At 40.9% G+C, this 21,489-nt stretch overlaps 1 protein-coding gene across 1 annotated transcript in view; it reads left to right on the top strand.

Annotated features, from left to right (window-relative positions):
* si:dkeyp-14d3.1 (transmembrane protein 132C) overlaps positions 1 to 21,489 on the top strand; it is a 1,122,524-nt gene that overhangs the window by 708,313 nt on the left and 392,722 nt on the right. Inside the window, exon 4 of the mRNA XM_060843670.1 lies at positions 20,629 to 20,821. Within this exon, the coding sequence (XP_060699653.1) occupies positions 20,629 to 20,821 (193 nt within the window). The remainder of the gene's footprint in view (positions 1 to 20,628; positions 20,822 to 21,489) is intronic.

The raw sequence follows: 21,489 nt of genomic DNA, 5'->3' as shown, positions 1-21,489 counted from the left end.
CAGTGGTCTCTGCCTGTTGTGCTTGAGACATGTGATTTGACTCATGCTTACAATCTTTCAGTCATGATGAATCCATGTGAAACTCATTCTAAATCTGAATATGGATTGTTAACCAAAAAAAATTCTATAAATAATACTTAGATCAAAGAATATTTGATTCAAAATGGAATATTAAAACTTCCAAGTGTCAAAAAACAAATTTCCTAACTTTCCTGAACTATCTTACCCATCCTGAGTAACTTTATATATGTCCATACGAGTATAATTACAAGACAAAATTTCCCCAACACACCTCCAGCTGAAATCTCCACAGCAATTCCTTGATTGGTAGCCCTTTGATTGATAGTGATGCCAGGGATATGCTTAAAATGGTTATTTATGCCATTTCTCTGAGGCTTTTGTGGAGCCAAATGTTGAAAAACTTTATGGAAATTGCAGTTAAAATCCTCATAATTCCTCTCAGAATACAACCATGGCAGCTTTATGGTTAGCATCATTGACCAAAGCCTGATTTCTCACTGAGGTGAAAGACCTTGCTGTTTCTCAACCAAAAAGAGCATGGAATCCAGAAACTTTGCTTCTGAATCTGGGACTTACCATTTTCTTCAGAAGTCTGACAATGGTGGATTTTGGCTGAGTCAGCAGGAGAGTGTGGGGGTGGGGGAAGGGTGGTTGAAACTTGGGGGAATGGATTGGCACCTATGACATTGGGCTACAATGGACCATGAGGATGACTGAGGAGCTATAGATTGGTCCATGTTGGTTTAGGAGCTAAAAAGGACCATGAGGTATGTACATGGGCAAAGGTTACCATAGAGGTTTTGGGGGGGGGAGCAGTTGGGGAGTGGGTGAGAGTCAGTGAGGTGATCACATGGATAGGCCATTGGAAATATGAGAGGGGGTGAATTGTGGGCTCTTTTTGTTTTATTTTTTTTAATTATAACTGGGATGAAGATCCCACACATGCAGGTGAAGTTTTTAAGCAACTGCAGTGCCTCTGCAACTTGGCCATGAAAATTCACCTTTTTATGTCTGGTAATCAATTATATGTCTTCATGTGGTGCGTATATTCCCATTTAGTCTTGCAGATCAACTTCCTATCTCTGAATTAGGCAGGGTCAGACAAAAGCAGGAGAGGAGAAGGGATTTTGATACCTCACTGAATAATTAGACATCATAAAGGACTGAAGCATTGGAAAAAGGGCTTAAGTTTATTTCAAAAGAAGACATTTTGGGGAGAAATTCAGTGCGGTATTGCATTTGCCACCTATTATATCCAATATTTTAATTTCAGTCAGTAGGAATAATGCTGTGCAGATGAGCATGTGCTGTCACTCAAAAGTAACTTTTACCCTGCAGTGTTATGTTTCCCCTTCAGAACTTTCAGCACTATCCAGTTTAGCTGGACAGATGGTCAACATGCTTTCAAACAGAAAGCTTCCTGCCAACGGCACAATACTTTGTTTTTGCATCAAAATTATTCTGCCCTTCAAGGAAAGATAAAACTAAACTAAAACGCTGCAGATGCTGGCAATCTGAAATGATTAAAAAAACAGGAAATGTGTGGTTATCTCTTGGCAGATGAAATAACATTGGCAAAGAGAAAAATTATCAATGCTGCTAAATCGACTACAGTAGTCACTGGAAGATGGGGTGGCATGGTGGCTTAGTGGTTAGCACTGCTGCCTCATAGCACCAGGGTCCCAGGTTCAATTCTAGTCTCGGGCGACTGTCTGTGTGGAGTTTGTACGTTCTCCCCGTGTCTGTGTGGGTTTCCTCCGGGTGCTCTGGTTTCCTCCCACGGTCCAAAGATGTGCAGGTCAGGTAAATTGCCCTTAGTGTTAGGTGCATTACTCAGAGGGAAATGGGTGGGTTACTCTTCGGATGGTTGGTGTGGACTTGTTGAGCCAAAGGGCCTGTTTCTACACTGTAGGGAATCAAATCTATTAGTCTCTGATATTGTGATGACAGGTCTTCAGCCTGAAATGCAATAGGTCACTTTCCTACAATTGTCTCCAACAATGGGAAGTTTAAATATCAACGCCCTGAAAGCTGAGCTCAACTCATCCATTTCCAATTTTGATGGAGATGAGATAGTGGGAGTGATGTCAGCAGGTGTGTCCCTCATTTAGATATTTTAATGAGGTTGCACTTGCAAGTGGTTGAAAAATTGATTTGAGATGGTATTCGAGATCCAGGGTTTCATAATTAGAACTATAGTGTGAAAAGCACAAGTACTTTGGTGAACGTTCACACAATACTGGTCTAACATCAACTGGATATTTGTGTCCTGCTTTGGGCACCATGCTTTAGGAAGTGGAGGTTTTGGAGAGCATGAAGAAGTAAGAATAGTTCCACGAATGCGGAGCTCCTGTAATGTAGATTGATTAGAGAAGCTGGGGTTGTTGTCTTTATAGGAGAGAACATTGAAAGGAGATTTGACAGACATGTCAGAATTATGAGTTACTTGGACAGCCGAAAATTATTGGCATTGGTGAAAGAGTTGAGAATGAGAAGACGTCAATTTTAGACAATTAGCATGCTCCTGTCCCACTGAACTCATCTCTACCTACCTCGACACTGTCCTATCCCCCCAGTCCAGGAACTTTCCACATACATTCGAGACACCACCCACACCCTCCCACCTCCTCCAAGACTTCCCTTTCCCCGGTCCCCAATGCCTCATCTTCACCATGGATATCCAATCCCTCTACACCTCCATCCGCCATGACCAGGGCCTCCAAGCCCTCCGTTTCTTCCTCTCCCAATGTCCCCAACAGTACCCTTCCACTGACACTCTCATTCATTTGGCCGAACTGGTCCTCACCCTTAACAATTTCTCCTTTGAGCCCTCCCACTTCCTCCAGACCAAAGGGGTAGCCATGGGCACACGTATGGGCCCCAGCTATGCCTGTCTCTTTGTCGGCTACGTAGAACAGTCCATCTTGCATAATTACACCAGCACCACTCCCCACCTCTTCCTCCACTACATTGATGACTGCATTGGTGCCACCTCGTGCTCCCGCGAGGAGGTTGAGCAATTCATCAAATTCACCAACACATTCCATCCTGTCCTTAAATTTACCTGGACCATCTCTGACACCTCCCTCCCCTTCCTGGACCTCTCCATCTCCATTAATGACGACCGACTTGACACCGACATATTTTACAAACCCACCGACTCCCACAGTTACCTGGATTACACCTCTTCCCACCCTACCTCCTGCAAAAATGCCATCCCGTATTCCTGATTCCTCCGTCTCCACCGTATCTGCTCCCAGGAGGACCAGTTCCACCATAGAATACACCATTTGGCCTCCTTTAGAGGCCGCAATTTTCCTTCCCACCTGGTTAAAGATGCCCTCCAACGAATCTCATTCACATCCCGCACCTCCGCCCTCAAACTACACCCCTCCAACCGTAACAAGGACAGAATGTGTCTAGTGCTCACCTTCCACCCTACCAACCTTCGCATAAATCAAAGCATCCACCGACATTTCCGCCACCTCCAAACAGACTCCACCACCAGGGTTATATTTCCCTCCCCACCCGTTTCCGCCTTCCGCAAAGACCGTTCCCTCTGTGACTACCGGGTCAGGTCCACGCCCCCCAACAACCCACCCTCCCATCCTGGCACCTTCCCCTGCCACCGCAGGAATTGCAAAACCTGCGGCCACACTTCCTCCCTCACCTCCATCCAAGGCCCTAAACGAGCCTTCCACATCCATCAAAATTTTACCTGCACATCCACCAATATCATTTATTGTATCCGTCGCTCCCGATGCGGTCTCCTCTACACTGGACACTTTCTAGCAGAGTGCTTCAGGGAACATCTCTGGGACACCCGCACCAATCAACCACACTGCCCTGTGGCCCAACATTTCAACTCCCCCTCCAAGTCTGCCGAGGACATGGAGGTCCTGGACCTCCTTCACCACCACTCCCTCACTACCAGACGCCTAGAGGAAGAACGCCTCATCTTCTGCCTCGGAACACTTCAACCCCAGGGCATTAATGTGGACTTCAACAGTTTCCTCATTTCCCCTTCCCCCACCTCAGCCCAGTTCCATACTTTCAGCTCAGCACTGTCCCCATGACCTGTCCAACCTGCCTATCTTTTTTTCCACCTATCCACTTCACTCTTCCCCGCCCCAACCTATCACCTTCATCCCCTCCCCACTCACCTATTGTACTCTATGCTACTTTCTCCACACCCCCACCTTCCTCTCATTTATCTCTCCACCCTGCAGTCACCCTGCTTGTATTCCTGATGAAGGGCTTTTGCCCGAAACATCGATTTTCCTGCTCCTTGGATGCTGCCTGAACTGCTGCGCTTTTCCAGCGCCACTCTAATCGAGACTCTGGTTTCCCGCATCTGCAGTCCTTGTTTTTACCTAATTAGCAAAAGAAGCATAATTGGTTTGTGGAAAAAAAACATTCTTTACTTGATGAGTTGTCAGGAACTGGAATGTTCCACCTGCGATGATGAAGGAGGTAAATTCCATTTTGGCTTTCAAATGGAAATCGAATAAAAACCTGAACCTGGGTTTTTGTGGAAAGGGCTGGTCACTGAGAGTAAGTAATATTTCTCTTGCTGAGACTAGCTGGGCGGGGTGACCTATTTCTTTACTGTAACCTTTCTGTAAATAATAAAAGTCCGTGCGAACTTCGACGTATAGAAAAGATTATAACAAAAATGTTGCAAATTTAGGACCGCTGCTTATCCTAATTCTAACCTGTGATAATCACAATAACAGCGGCACATTAGCTGAAAATGAATTCAAAGGAAAATCCAGCAGGATATTTGATGAAAGGTGATACGGGAAAATGGACATTGTTTGTGGCATTTTGCAATATCAATATGTTGGAGCACTCTTAAAAGAGTGTTGAGAGGTCATATTGTCATTATGTTAAATTGGGCACATATGTGAAATGTTCCAGAAATTTAGAAGTCATTCTGTTTTGCTTTACTTATTTCTTATGTAAGACTGTGAGAGAAGTTCCATATTTAATTGGGAATAGCAAAGCGATCAGTGAAACTTCCTCCCATTCTAATGCAGCTTTCTGAGATAGGTAAACAGTCATGGACAAATGAGTGTTGATTTATTCAATACCATTTGTTAGTGAGTTTAATTCTTTAGCCTGCCTTGTTTCAAGAAATGGGCTTTAGGAACTGAACCAATGGACCATTTGTCCATGACAAATGCTTATGAAATATGTAATAGATTTTAAATTCAGTAAACAAGCACTGCCTCTGCAGTAGAGCATGGTAATATATACAACTAACGATTAGATAGATCGGCAAACTATTTGTGACAATAATTCAACTCGGTTCACCAGAAGCGCAGAAAAGACAAGCACAACTAAATAAAGTTGAAGTTAATTTTGATGTTGATGAAGTTTGTGTTAAATGCTTTTGAAATAATCTAATTAAACCAGAAAGTGATGAAAATGCACAGAGGCCGCGTCAGCATCTGAAGGAGAAAATGATGGTTTTCTCTCAAAATAGCTCTGTGGTTTTCGTGCAGCGTGCCCTAAGATGTCAAATACTGTCATCCTCTCCACAGCATATTGACTCAATACAAACATACATATGAGCAAGGAACAAGAATAGGCTGCTCAACCCTTTGAGTCTGCTCTGTCATTCAATAAGATCATGGCTACTCTGATCTTAATCTCAATTCTGCATACCTGTTTATCCCCAATAATCATTCATCCTCTTGGTAATCAAGATTCCATCTACCTCTGCCATAAAGATATTTAAAGATTCAGCAACCACTGACTTTTGACAAAGGAAATTCGAAAGACTCTGAACCTCCTTAGAGAAAATATGTTTCCTCATCTCAGTTTCTAAAAAAAGGGACCCATTTAAAACAATGACCCCTCGTTCTGAATTCTCTCACAGGTGGAAACGTCCTTTCAATATCCACCTGGTCAATTCTCCACAGGGTCATATATATTTCAATTAACTCACCTCTGAGTCTTCTAAACTCCAAGGATACTGGCCTAGCCTGTCTAACCCTTCCTTATAAGGCAGTCCACTCATTCCGGGTATTAATCTGGCAAACATTCTCCGATTGATTTCAGTGCACTAATAACTTTCCGTAAGTACTGTGATCAGTACTGTACACAATACTCTCACCAATGCCAAGTATGGCTGAAGCATTACTTCCTTACACTTGCAATTCCCCACACAATAAGTTATAACATCCCATTAACTTTCCTGATCAATTGCTGTGTCTGCACACAACGTTTCTGTAATCCATGCAATAGGACACTCCAATTGCACTCCGTCTCAAGTTTTTCAATCTTTCACCGTGTAGATAGTATACTTCTTTAGAACTAAGGGGCATAGCCTCAAAATTATGGGGAGCAGATTTAGAGCTGAGTTGAGGAGGAATTTCTTCACGCAAAGGTGTGTGATTCTGTGGAATTCCCTGTCCAGGGAAGCAGTTACGGTTACCTTGTTAAATATCTTTAAGGCAAAGATAGATTTTTTTGAACAGTGTAGGAATTAAGAGTTATGTTAAGAGGGTGGGTAAGTAGAGCTGAGTCCACAAAAAAAAATTAGCCATGATATTATTGAATGATGGAGCAGGCTCGCTGGGCCGTTTGGCCTACTCCTGCTCCTAGTTCTTATGTTCTTATGTTTATTATTCTTTCTGCCAAAATGGACAATTTTGCACTTTTCCACATTGTACGCCATTTGCAGATCTTTGCTCATTTATTTAATCTATTTGTATCCCTTTGTAAGTTCCTTATGTCGTCTTCAAATTCACTTTCCTACTTTTCTCTGCGTCATCAGCAAATTTAGTTATCATACTTCCAGACCCTTTGTCATTTGAAGCCCCAGCACCAACTCCTGTTGCACACCACTTCTGACATCCTGCCAGTCTTTTGATTAGACTTACAGTGTGGAAACAGGCCCTTCGGCCCAACAAGTCCACACCAACCCGCCGAAGCGCAACCCACTCATACCCCTACATTTACCCCTTACCTAACACTACGGGCAATTTAGCTTGGCCGATTCACCTGACCCGCACGTCTTCTAAAGCTGCCAACATGTTAACCCCTACACTGCGAGCTTTCATTTTCTGCAATAATCTTTGATGTGGCACCTATCATTTGCCGAATGGAAATCTAAATACAATACATCCAACAGTTCCCCTTTATCTGCAGCCCAAGTTACTACTTCAAATGAATGAGTTCATCATAATTTCTCTTTGAAACAACCATATAGCCTCTGTCTGATTGCCTTCACCATAGCTGTCCCCCTTAGTTGAAGGGTCAGTAATGCGGGGACATGAGTTCAAAGTGAGGGGCTGGAGGTTTAGGGATGTGAGAAAAATAACTTCTTTATCCAGAGGATGATGACGGTCTGGGATGCGCTGCCAGGGAGGGTGGTAGAGGCGAGTTGCCTCATATCCCTTATAACGTACCTGGATGAGCATTTGGCACGTCATAACATTCAGGGCTCTGGGTCAAGTGTCGATAAATGGGATTAGGTTGAAGGTCAGGTGTTTCTCTCTGTTGGTGCAGACTTGATGGGTTGAAACTCCTCTTCTGCACTGTATGATTCTATGATTCTACATCGAAGTACTCTGTTAAAACATCTTTCATAATAGCTTCTAGCATTTTCCCTCTGGCAGATGTTTGGCTCACTGGCTTGCAATTTCTTGCGTTCTGCCTCCCTCCTATTTTGAACAAATTAACTACGTTATTTATTTTTTAAACAAAAGGAACCTTTCCTAAATCTAATGAGTTTTGGAAAATTAAAACCAGTGCATCAACTATGTCAAACAAAAATCTGGGAAATTCTGGAAAATCTCAGCAGGTCTGGCACTATATGCAGTGGGAAAAACAGAGTTAATAATTTGAGCCCAGTGGTGGGTCACTGGACTCAAAACATTAACTCTGGTTTTCATTGTATAGATGCTGCCAGACTCGATGATTTTCTCTACCACTTTCTCTTTTTGTTTCTGATTTTCAGCATCCACAATTATTTGCTTTTATTCTACCAACAACTATTTCACTAGCTACTTCTTTTAAGACCCGAGGGGAGATCCATCAGATCCTGGGACTTTTAACCTGCATTTGCAGCAAGTAATTCTGTGCTATTTCCCTAGACATTGCAAATTTCTTCTGCTCTTCCTTTCTTTTTAATTCCTGATCGCAGACATTTTCAGGATGCTACCTGTATCCTCTTTCATAAATTCTGATGCCATTTCTTGTCTGATTTTGCCACAAACCTGTGCCCATATCACTCAGACCCCTATAATGTTCTGCTCTATGTAGGTCAGCAGACAAAGGGATGGTGGTCGAAATGGATTTGGCATCAGGTACGAGTCACCCAGCAGAGTTTTAATTCAACTGAAGGACAGAAATTCAGCTGAAGGAGAGTGGAAAATGGGAGTTGGTCAAGTCTTGAGTTAACAAAGGCCTGACCAAAGGTTCTGAATGAGCTGATGTGACGATATGATTGGAAATTGATAATAGGACAAAAAAAGGACGCCTATGTACATCCAGTCTGATATCTAACCCTCGTTGATCTTTGAATGAATTCAGCCTGATTTTTTCACTCTGCAGTTCCTTACAGCAGTTGTTCTGTGTTGATCAGGAATGGCAGTTGAAATACGTGTAACAGAGGTGTTCATGAATGGATATAATTGCAACCTGTGATGTCCATACAGGGGGCTTAATCAGATTTTCATCAGTTATTGAATCATTATGTAATCTGTATATATTAGACTTTGATTCTTGGTGCAATCCCAAATAACTCAAAGAATAAGAAAAAATGGCAGAGATTGGAAAGCACTGATGTTCCCCTGAACATGCGGAGAGGCAGTTAGTCTCAGCATTGACTTAGATTGCTTATCAAATTTGATTTGACGATTATAGTGTATTGGAAGTTTTATCAAGCTATTAAGTGCCTGTTGTTATATTAACCCTAAAAATAACTTATCAAATGCCTCACATGGTGAAGAGAAATAGACATCACAAGATTACAATTTCAAAAACATTTGGCAGCAGGTTAGAGTTAACATTTACATTTGAAATGTTTTCTGTGGTTCCGGGGTTATGGGTCTGTGCAGTGTTTACCTTGCTATATAAATCAGTGATTTTGAAATGATTTTATTCAAAATGTTCTGTAAGTATGGAATGCAGAACACCACTGAAACTCCTGAATCAGTCAACCTGTTCAAAGAATTGCAAGACATCTGGAGACATATTTTGCCTTGGTTGCTTTGTGCAGTGGTATCATCATTCACCTGCACCCACTGCTGCCCTCCAATTATAAAACTAAGGGAGTTGCCACCTTACTTGCACAGGACTGTCACACCCTCAACAAAAACTGCTTGAAAAACACAGCTGGTCTAGCAGCATCTGAGGAGAGAAAGCAGTTAACGTTTCAGGTCCAGAGACCCTTCTTCATAACAGAATTTTCGGTTTTTGTTTCTGATTTCCAGCATCTGCAGTTCCTTTTACTGTCATATATAACTCTACTGGAGTTATATTTACAAAATTAACAGTTGCGACATAGTTGGAATGTTTAGCACTTGCCTGAATATTCCCACCTACCCTTTCCTCTCCTCCCCAGTTTTCACCCAGCCAACACTCTTGTCCAATGCACAACAAAATGATCTCACTTTATCTTTGGTGGAAGTCAATGTGATCTCAAACAAAAAATTAAATTTCTTGAGAAACGCAGTAGATCTAGTAGAGTGAAACTGAGTTAACATTTTGAGTCCAGTGACCCTTCTTCAGAAATGGTTTTCAGTTTTCCTTTCCGATTTCTATCATCCACAGCTCCTTGTTTCATTGGCAGGCAATGGGATTACGACCGGTCTGAGGAAGGATCACTCAACCCTCCACAGATGCTGCCAGACTTGCTGAGCTTTTCCACTAACTTCTGTTTTTAGATCTGGACTGCTCCTGTTAATTGGATTCCACAAACCCACATAAATAGGTTAGACCATAAGACATTTGAGTAAAAGTAAGGCTATTCGGCCCATTGAGTCCACTCCGGCATTTAATCATGGCTGATGGGCATTTCAACTTCACTTACCAGCACTCTGGCCATAGCCCTTAATTTCTTGCGCGATCACAAATTTATCCATCTCTGTTTTGAAGATATTTAACATCCTGGCCTCCACTGTGCTCTGTGGCAATGAATTCCACAGGCCCACCACTCTCTGGCTGAAGAAATATCTCCTCATTTCCATTCTAAATTGGCCCCCTCTAATTCTAAGGCTGTGCCCACGGGTCCTACTCTCCCTGCCTAATAGAAACAACTTCCCAGGTTGTTACTTACATTCTCCCTTGCTCAGCTGGGCTAAAATAGGTCAGATTATTGTACATTGGATTTGAGGAAATGGGAACAACAAGGATAATGAGGGACCATCCCCATCCAGATTGGCCCTTGGTGTGAAGTTCCAATCCTGACATTATTTTTTTTCCCCCAAAATGTAGCATATTCATAAAGCTTCCAAACAAAAACATTTCAATTTAAAACTCACAGAAACGGCAAGAAAATCTGGGTTTTTCAGTTGTAACAGTCTTCATATTTAGTGAATCATACCATATCAGAAATGCAGCCTGAGAGCAAGATATTTCAAACTGCCAGTACTACAATTGATATGACTTTCTACGCATCCCATGTTTCACTCTGAAGTGCCTCATTACATTTTTGCTACTTTTGATTAACGTTAGAACTCTGCAGTGCTTGCCCCGTGTTGGACACTCCAGGAGGCAGCAAGGGCCTTGCAAAAGTAGGCCACTGCCATTTTTCAGGTGAGTTCAATCAGATTTAAACCAGTGCTGTGATGGTAGACCAGTGAACTCATCAAGTAAATCTGGGCCTTTTTAAAAAAATAAATGGACTTGTGATGTCACAACATGTGGTTTTCAATTATTATAGATACAGTTCTTAAGGATGAAGAGGTATGGATGAAGGTAGGAACAGGTACTGAGTTGGATGATCAGCCATGATCACGTTGAATGGTGGATGGCCTACTCCTGCTCCTATCCTATAGATTTCTCTGAGTAGAATAGTTGCAACATGATATACTTTGGGATACCAGTATAATGGTGTCTCAAAGCATTTTGTAGGAATATTTCAGAAGAATTATCTGAAGATTATAATTATCTGGAGAACTTATGTACAGTATATATTTCCACAGTTTTAAGAAATATTAACAAAAGTATAAAGAAGGTTATTTTCCATTCAGTAATTTTTTGTGGAGTTCTACTTTGAATCTTATGTGAAGTAATAAAAGTGTAAGTTTCCTGACCACCATTTGAGGGTTTGAGAATATCCCAATAATTATTAGAGAATGCAAAGTTAATTCAAATGAGAAGGAAAGTGACTGGAATGGAAGCTAATTTCACTACGATATGCTTTCTTTCAATTCCCAAATTGTTTTTTAATTGTTTCCTGTGTTTGCAAATTATTAATGAAGCCTTCCTTCCAGATTTGTTATTTGGCATATAATCAAATGGTTTATGGATAGCGAGGCCCTGCTGACATTGGACTTGTCTGGGTTGCCACTTTAAAGTGGCTTTGGCTCAGCGTAGCTGCATTAAACAAAGCCACAATAATAAATGATAGACATTAGCCTTTGTCATGTTGGTTGGCCAGGCTATACATAAACTATAGTTCGACTCAGATATGTATGCAATGTGTTTATAGATATTTAATAATGTACACTTTACTTCTGACTGAAATTTATGATTATGCATTACCCTCATTTTTTTATTATTCACTCTCGACATGTGAGCACTGCTGGCAAGGCCAGTATTTATTGACCATTCCTAACTGCTCTTGAAAAGATGGTGGTGAGCTGCCTACGCAAATCACTGCAGTCCATCTGACATAAGTACATCTCCAATGTTGTTCAGGGGGGTATTCTGCAATCTTGATTCAGTGAAAGTCAAGCAATACTGATGTATAGAGTAACACAAGAATATCATGGTGGAATCTTAGAGAAGAAGTTTTAAGTCATGGTACTCCCATGTGTCCTCTGCCCTTATAATCCTTGGTGTACAAGGCCCTAGGTTTGGCAGATGCTGCCGAAGAAGCCTTGGTAGTTATGGGATCCAAAACGAGTGGATTGTTTTCTCCTGGATGGTGTCAAATATCTTGAGTCTTGTTGAAACTCCACCCCTCCAGGCAAGTGGAGAATATTCTATCAGGTGCCCAACTTCTGCCTTGCAGATGGAGTTCTGGCTTTAGTAGGTGAGTTACTCGCCACAGATTTCCACACTCACACCTGCCCCCATGTTAGCATATTGGTTACATGACTGATCCAGTTCATCTTTTGATTCATCGTACTTTCCAAGATCTCGGTGGCATAGGGTTCAACAATGACAATGGTACTTGACTATAAAGGGGAGATGGTTGAATTCTCTCTTATTACAGGTGGTAATTTCCTTGCACTTTAATTGGAATCTGTGTTATTTGTCTCTTATCAGCCCAAGTTGGAATATTATCAATGTCATGGTGCATGTGGTCACAAGCTGCTTCACTCTCCACAGTAGCACACAGTACAGAACTGCAATCGGCAGCAGTTATCCTCAATTCCGACCTTATGTTGAGTGAAGATTTATAGTGGAATTATTGAGTTATCATGACACAGAAAGAAGTTAAGTGGCACGTCACGGTCATCAAGTCTAGACTAATCCAAATGGTCCCAGTTCTCTGCTCTGTCCCTGTTGTCTGATATGTTTACTTCCCTCAAGTATTCATTCAATTTCCTTTAGAAATGTTTCACCATTTTCACTTCTGCCAACCTCTGATTATAAGATTTCCAAATCTGCTGATGACAAAAAACTAGGTGGGAACATAATCTGTACAAATGATGCAAGAAAGCTTCAAGAGATTTTGGCTAGGTGAACTGATTAGAAAATGGCAATTGGAAAATAATGTGAATAAGTAAAGGTGTCTGGCTGAAATGATCTAGATCCTGGCTGGCACCACACCTGGAGTATTGTAGCTGAATGTTCCAATGCTCCTCTCAGACAGTGGGGTCCAAATCATTATCTCTACACAGTATCTTAAGTCTGTGTTTCCTAGTCCTTGTACCATCAGCTAATGGAAACTGTGTTTTTTTCCAAATTTATTACTGAATATTCATAAGGTCAGAGATGCAGTTGAAGTGCAACCTGAGAAAGTGTGAGATCATGCACTTTGGTAGAAAGAATAGAGGCATAGGCTATTTTCTAAATGGGGAGAAAATTCAAAATCTGAAGTGCAAAGGGAGTCCAAGTCCAGGATTCTCTTCAGGTTAACTTGCAGGATGCGTTGGTAGTCAGGAAAGCAAATGCAATGTTGGCATTAATTTTGAGAGGACTGGAATATAAAAGCAGGGGTGTACTTCTGAGACTTTATAGTATTCTGGTCAGACCACATTTTGAGGATTGTGAGCCCCGTACCTCACGAAGGATGTGCTGGCCCTGGAGCGGGTTCAGTGGGGTTTCATGAGAATGATCCCAGGAATGAAAGGCTTAACAAATGAGGAACATTTGAGGACTCTGGTCTATACTCAATGGAGTTCAGAGGGATGAGAGGGGATCCAATTGAAACATGCAGAAAACTGAAAGGACTGGATAGAGTGAACATTAGGGAGATGTTTCCATTAGCAGGAGAGACTACGACCTGAGGCCACAGCCTTAGAGTAAAGGGAAGACCTTTTAGAACGAAGATGAGGAGAAACCAGGAAGTGGTGAATCTATGGAAATCATTGCCACAGAAGACTGTGGAAGCCAGGTCATTTCGTATATTTAAGACAGAGATAGATAGGTTCTTGATTGTTAAAGGGATCAATGGCTATGAGGAGAAGGCAGGAGAATGGGATTGAAAAATTTATTAGGCATGATTGAATGGTAGAGCAGAGTCGATGGACTAATTGGCCTAATTTCTGCACTTTTGTCTTAAGGTCTTAAGGCTTTCTGTCTCAATGAAATCAACATCAGAACCAGAAGACCACAGGGACCTGCACGAGGCTTTGCAGAAGGGTAGGGGTGTGGAGAATGGGAATGGGAATGGGTTTGAATTGTACATCTTTGAGTTAGAGGTATCTATATATGTTAAAATGCAACTGCCTCGGTCAGATCCAAATTATCCCTAGTGGGATATCTAAGACATGCATTGTATATATTAGACCTGGTGAGAGAATGTCTGAAGCTGCTAAAACTCTTTGGAGAAGTAAGGTACCCTTCTGGATATGGTTCCAGGATGTCTCTATGAGAGGTCACATGCCTTTAGGGATTGGTAAAAGTAAGCATGAATGTGAATCAAAATTGCATAAACTCATTAAATTGTCAGAAAAGGTATAAAGAGAAATCTCAATCTGTCCATGCATTAAATTTCCTGCCCTTTCCAATTTAAAATAAAATGTCAGAAATGTTGTTAAAAATCACTGTTGGATATTTCACTCTTGATGTTGATGTCGGTCTGGTGGCTATTACTGTAGCATTGCTATTACATGACTGATTTCACAACCTTTCATTATCACAGCGGGCTGTCTGTCAGTTGATAGTTTAACTATCATTTCCATGCCGTTGTAGTCGTCTTGAATTACAACTATAAAGGTTTGTTTTTAATGCTTGTTTTTATCACATAGAACAGTACAGCACAGGAACAGGCCCTTTGGCCCACTACGCCAACCACGATGCCATTTTAAATGAATCCATTCTGCCTGCACATGATCTGTGTCACTCAATTTGCAGCCTTTCCCATTATCTGCCTAAATGCCTCTTAAACATTGCTATCATATGTGCTTCTATCTCCTTTCCTGATAGTGCATTTCAGGTGCCTACTGCCATCTGAGTAAAGAACATACCTTGCATATATTTTTTTTAAATATATATTTTTATTGAAAATTTAACATTTTTACAAGCTTACAAATAAAAAAAACACAACTACAAACACTAATATACAATTAAATCTTAAATAAATAATAGCCAAAATCTATCAAACAAAAAGAAGAGATACAAAAAGAGAAAGACAAAACTCAACTAACTACTAATCTAACCTAAACTAACCAGAATGTATGATCAAATATCTTACATTACTCAAGAGGAAAAAAAAGGATAACATAGTAATTAAATAGTGAAGTACATGCTCGGAATGAATTAACATCAAATCGCAATAGAACCTGTATTCAAGCGGGATTCCTCCCCCAAGGGGCCCTGGACCAGCCAGAACCGTTTACCTCAGCTAGATCAAAGCCCTTGACAAAGTGGCCGAAATCTCTGCATCTATGTAATTCAAGAAGGGCTGCGATATTTTATAGAATAATTCAGTTTTTTGGTGCGCCATATTTGTAAGGAATACATTCCATGATTAATCTGTGCCAATTCGGAAGTCCTGGGGGGCCCTCAGTCACCCAGTTTACTAAGATATTTTTCCTTGCACAAAAGGAGAGAATGGACAATAAATTCCTCCCGTGCATATCCAGATAAGATAAGCTCGAGAAGCCCAGGAGAAGAGATACTGGATCTACTCTAATTTCCGTTCCCAAGATTTCTGTCAAGGCATTTGCTACTTTGGTCCAGTATTTGCAGATCTTATGGCCTGTCTATAAGTATTGTGTAAGAGTGCCCACCTCTATTTTACATTTGGAACACATTGGAGATGCTCCTGCCCTAAATTTTGCCAATCGTTCCGGTGCTATATGAGCCCTATGGAATATTTTTAACTGAATGGCCTGGGTTCTGTTACAAATGGAGGTTTTTCTGGCATTTTCCCAGTTGTCATCCCACATTTCTATAGAAATTTCCAGCCCCAATTCCTGATCCCATGTTCTAAGCAGACGTCCATGTCTTCTCACACTTCATTATAGAATAAATGATAGAGTGCCACAACACTCTACATTCGCTATCTGATTTATAAAGGCTATCTAATAGCGTAGTCATCTTCTGTATGTAATGCATATCTCTTAAACATACCCCTCTCTCACCCAATCCTGTGCCACATTGTATTTGCCATTTCCATCCTGGGAAAAAGTCTCTGACTATCCACCTCCTCCATGCCTCTCATAATTTTATATGCTTCTATCAGTTGCCTCTCAGCCTCCTACACTCGAGTGAAAGCAATCCATGTTTGTCCAACCTCTCGTTATGATTAATACATTCCAATCCAGGGAATATCCTGGTAAACCACTTCTGTACCCTCCTCAAAGCTTCTACATCCTTCCTATAGTGTGGTGACCAGAACTGCACACAATACTCCAAATGTAGCCTAACTAAATTCTTGTAAAGCTGCAGCATGACTTGTCAAATTGGATATTGTTACCCTGACCCGTGAAGGCACGCATACCTTAAAAGAACAAAGGAAGCTAAATGTAGTAATTTTTTTTTAAAAAGTGAATTCATCAGTAGACAGTAAGAATGTTGTTTTCTCTCAGCGTTGGTCCTGATACCTGCTCATGTGAATACTCAATAAGTTGGCATGGCAAATGTAAAGGCAAAGGGTGGTAGTTGATTGGCATGAGTTGGAAAATAAATAATTGCTTGGTAGTAGAGCTTAATTATTGCTAAAAGCAACATGAAGTCAAAGCTTTTTCTCTTGATCACATTTTATCAGCTTATGATTTGAAGCCTCAGATCTGATGCTGCTGTTGGATAACATTCACTAAAAAAAATCCAGGCAGTGCTAAGAATGAAAACCAATTTAAGATTATCAGTTGGGCTCATGGTATATTGCATTTACATTTTCTAAAAAGCTACCTATATACTATTTTATGTTGTGAAGAGAAACACACTCATAGATCGCACTGGGAAAAGGGTCATGGAGACTTCAATCATTTCTACAATTCCAATGACAACACCTTGAGCAATCATTTGATAAACACAATTGACAGTTAGCTGTTCCTGTTGCATTCCATGCCATCAATAGCCCAACTAATCAGCACCCTCTTCTCAGAGGCAGGTGTGAGGGACCATTGGTGGTCTGATGTGGCAAGGAGGGTATAGGGACCATAGATGTGGATAAAGAGTCATACTATGGCATGATGTGTGTGTGGTGCCATGTGAGCATTAGTGGGGGCCATGAGGTTTGCATAAGTTGATATGGATGGGGCAGAGGGAGATGAGGCTATGAGGTGTGAGGGTAAGGTGCTTTACTTGAAATTTTAATCAATTTTCTGTCACAGCTTTGATGATAAATGCCATTGCAGCGAGGCTGGCCTTTCGCCTAGTCCACCTCCGCAATAGGTAGCTTCTGAGCTCTTTCCAAAGTAGCCCGCCATGCCTCCCACTTTCACCCACTCAACCTTGATCCCATGATGGTGTGTTTTCCTCCTGGCCAGGTTTGCCCAACTAGAATTGACTCAGTGCTGCTGAATGGGGAGTGAACCCTCGGGCTGTAATCTCATTCAGTTCCATAAGAGTGTATCTCAAGCATCTTAGCTTTACAAGGACCGTACAGCTTCTCCAACCTAATGTTATAGATAAAATACCTCATCTTTGGAACTATTCTGGTCAATCTCCTATCAAGAGTCCATCTTTCCTATGTGCGGTAACCAGAATTTACTGAAATAATCCAGTTGTAACCTATATAGTGATTTAAGAGGTTGGGCATCTCTTCTCTGCTTCTGTATTCAATACCTCGATTTGTGAAGCCTAAGTTTCATAAGTGCTAATCAGTCTCTCAGTGTGTGCTGGGATCTTGAAACATCTATGCACATAGACTCTTAAGTTTTTTTAAAATCTCTGCATGTTGGCTTAGAGCTTTGCCATTTAGTCCAAACGACCTGCCCCTTTATCTCTTCCAAAATATAGCACTTCACAATTCTCTGTATGTAATTCCACCTGTCACTGGCCTGGCTGTGCTGATAACTTACCTACATTCTGTCATAATCAATTGGTATCACCCTCAATATCAGCTCCACCCAATGAAACAGGCAAGATGGTTGCAACCAGGACAGTACCCTAAGGAATTCCTGCAGGGATTTCCTCACGCTGAGGTGATTGGGCTCCATCAATCACAGCCACCTTCCATTGTGCTCCATATCTCTAACTAACGGTAAGCTTTCCCCTGATTCCTATTGACTGCAGTTTTGAAAAGGCTCTTTGATGGCACACTTAGTCAAGTGCTGCCTTGGTGTCAAGGGCTGTCACTTACCTTTGGATACCAAGATTATTTAATTAATGACTGAATGTTTTCCAATTTATTTTCTGCTTCTTTCTTTCGGTTAGGCCATTAATACATCATACATCATTGACTTATGTAGCATTAATGTGTTATAAACTATTAGTAAATGATATAACTATAATGTTGAGCTGTATACTTAGTGGTGTCCAACAGCTTTCACAAATTCTTTGTTAAATGTTAAACATCTGGAATTTCCTAATCAAAAGCCCTTCTTCTTTTTGTGTTGACAAACTGCCTTCCCTTTAAGTCCAAATTGCAAACATGATGTTGCTAATAAATAATCCACCAGCTTTGATTAATGTTGTGCACGTAAAGCAGTCAGAGTTAACCTCTGCTCTGCAGTCTGTATGGCAATGATTCCTTGTGGCCCTATCTCTGAGACCTGCCTGAATGTCAACCTGCATAATCCTAGTGCTTTTTGTAAGGCTAAACCTTTAAAAGGAGAATGCCCAGTTGCCAGCCAGATTAGTTGACCATTAATAATAACCACAGCACGTGGAAAGGGCAATTTGTGCTTCCAATCCCAAATCACATGATTGCTAGATCATGAATGTGGTGGCTGAGTTGAATGTGTATTGTAATTTGAAGCTCAGATTCTTTTAATGTAAAATATTTTTGTAATGAAGAATGATTTACTGTGAATCACTGGATTTATCAAAGCCGTGAAATTCTGCAGATTTTCATCATTGGGATTTTATTCATGTAAGAAAGCATTTAAATGGATCATCCTGGGTTTCTACATAAACTTACTGATTTTCTTCCTATTTAAATGAATGGATGAACAATCTATGGGGTTTTGTAAGTGGCATTGTAAGTCCAATCGACAGGCAAGACCTGAGTGGTCAAGATGAAAAACTACTCCATTATGCTTTAACAAATGTCATGAAGATTAAAGACATTATCAGTGGCATTTGTTAGTTTGGAGAGATTTTACATTTCTCTCACAGAGTTTAAATTGCTTACTTAACTTAGTTAAAAGAACAGAATATGTTTTATATGTTTGAAAATCTTACTGCTTAGTTATTTAAGGACTGGAATTTATAGTATGCAGTTCACTAACTCAGAATATTCCAAAACACTTTATAGCAAATAACACACTTTGGAAATCTAGTCAGTGTTGTAATGTAGGAAATGGAACAGGCAATTTACACACAACAAAGCTCTTAAAATATCAATATCCAGATAATCTGTTTTTGTGATGTTTGTTGTGGGATAGGTATTGACTGGGTCACTTTTTTTAAGGGGATGTGCAGTCAGTGTGGAGTAACACAGTGCTGGTCCTCTACTCTGCTTCAGAAAGTAATTGTATCTTTGACACAACCATGCAAAATGTTCATGCCTTTCTGGGCATTCATCATTGTTGTTGTCAAACTTGTTTTATTTTTGTTCGTTTTGTTTATTCTGAAGAAGAGTCGAACCAGGCTCGAAACATTTACTTTGTTTCTCTCTCCACCGATTCTGCCAAAGCTGCTGAGTTTCTCCAGCATTCTCTGTGTTGGTTTTGGATGTCCAATATTCGCAGTACTCTGCTTTTACTTCTTTTGATAATTATGTGGGTGTGATTTATTTTGCTTAACGCAGTAGTTTTATTCAAATCATACTTCCTTGCCAGTGAGGCAAGCTGTGTGCACCTTGGTGAACTACTTTGCAAATTTCTTCTGGATAGGCTAAACATTTTGTTTATTGATGGTTTACACTCTCGATACCAAGTGTTTTTTCTGTATTCTCTTGCACAACAATCAGTAGGGGCTGGTCAGATGTGGAGCTAGCATTCCCAAAGTTTACCAAGCTCTTCTGTGGTCAAATATTCATACAGTTCAACAACATGAGCTTCATTTCTTATTGTTCTTCTGTGCCTATTAAGGGTCAGTATCATAGAATTCCTTCAGTATGGAAACAGGCCCTTCAGCCCAATAAGTCCACACTGACCCTCCAAAGAGAAATCCACCCATACCCGTTCCCCTACCCTATTATTCTAAATTTATCCTGACTAATGCACCTAACCTACTCATCCCTGAACACTGTGGGCAATTTAGTTGGCCAATTCTCCTAACCTGCACATCTTGGACTGTGGGAAGAAACTCACGCAGACATGGGGAGAACGTGTAAATTTCACAGACCGTTGTGTGAGGCTGGAATCGAACCTGGGTCCCTGGGGTGACGAGGCAGCAATGCTAACCACTGAACTACCCACCTGAATGTATGCCTATGAATGAGTGCTCCATTTTACATTATTTCTCATGTAGTCCTACACAATCAGGGCACCTAAAAGCGGGATTAAAGTTAATGAACCATCTGCTTTAGACGAAATTAAATTCTAAAAAGAAAATCTAATGTTGCTTTGTTTTTACTTTTGACCTTGGAAACAGTGAAAAAAGGCAACTCTTGAGGTGCTGAGTCGATCTGTTTTTATTGATGCAAAGATATTTCATCAGAAATCATTTTCGAGCCTAATGAATCAATGTTCTTTACAGAGTTGATGGTGCATCTTATGAGATCATGCAGATGGACTTTGAAATGGATAACTTCAGCAGTTTGTCGGTGACTCGTCGAATCATGTGGCAAGTGGAATACCCCGGCAGGACCTCCCAGATAGACCAGGACAAAGCTGTGTCAGAGCTGCACGTCAGTCAGAGGGACATTACAAAGATTGTACCTCTTGCTATGGTAGGAGACTTCACAGAGAAACCATTTGCCTTTGCTCAGTATTTTGTAATGGTGTGATTGACATGTGATTTGCACAATACATGTGTAACTTTACACTTAAACCTTGTTACAGCCATTTTCAAGAATTCCAATTTGAACTTTCAACAATGTTATGTCATGTCTTTGTGTTTGTTTCATGCATTTCTCAACTCTCTGTTGAGACATTACTGAGCTTGCATCCAGACCTGTGGGTACAGATGAGCAGAAGACTGTTTCTTTGTTTAACTTGTGACAAACCAGTGAACAAATTATAACGTCATTTTTACCAGGCACGAAAGATGGCAAGAATGACAATACATACAAAATACCTTGAACACTGTGTGCTAAGTCAGTAAACTCAACTTGAAAGGAACATCATTTATTGTTGAACTAAAATAGAGTCAAGGTGTACATGGGCTAGTCCCAGGCTGGGGCAGACAGTTCTGCAGACCCATCTCTGGGTGTGCTTTTATTGTCTGTAATTTAATTTATTTTTCCCTAATCAACCTGCTCAGCGATGTTATTACATAGCAATGGAGCAGGTGGGACATGAGCCCAGACCTCCTGTTTCACAGGCAGGGACACTACCACTACACCACAGGATTGCTGTCTGGATATACTTTATGAAGGGCTCAGGTGATGAATTCAAG

Source organism: Hemiscyllium ocellatum, chromosome 24, assembly GCF_020745735.1.
Source record: "Hemiscyllium ocellatum isolate sHemOce1 chromosome 24, sHemOce1.pat.X.cur, whole genome shotgun sequence".
Taxonomy (NCBI): domain Eukaryota; kingdom Metazoa; phylum Chordata; class Chondrichthyes; order Orectolobiformes; family Hemiscylliidae; genus Hemiscyllium; species Hemiscyllium ocellatum.
Note: the sequence above shows the minus strand (reverse complement) of the source record. Positions and strands in the feature narration are given on the sequence as shown.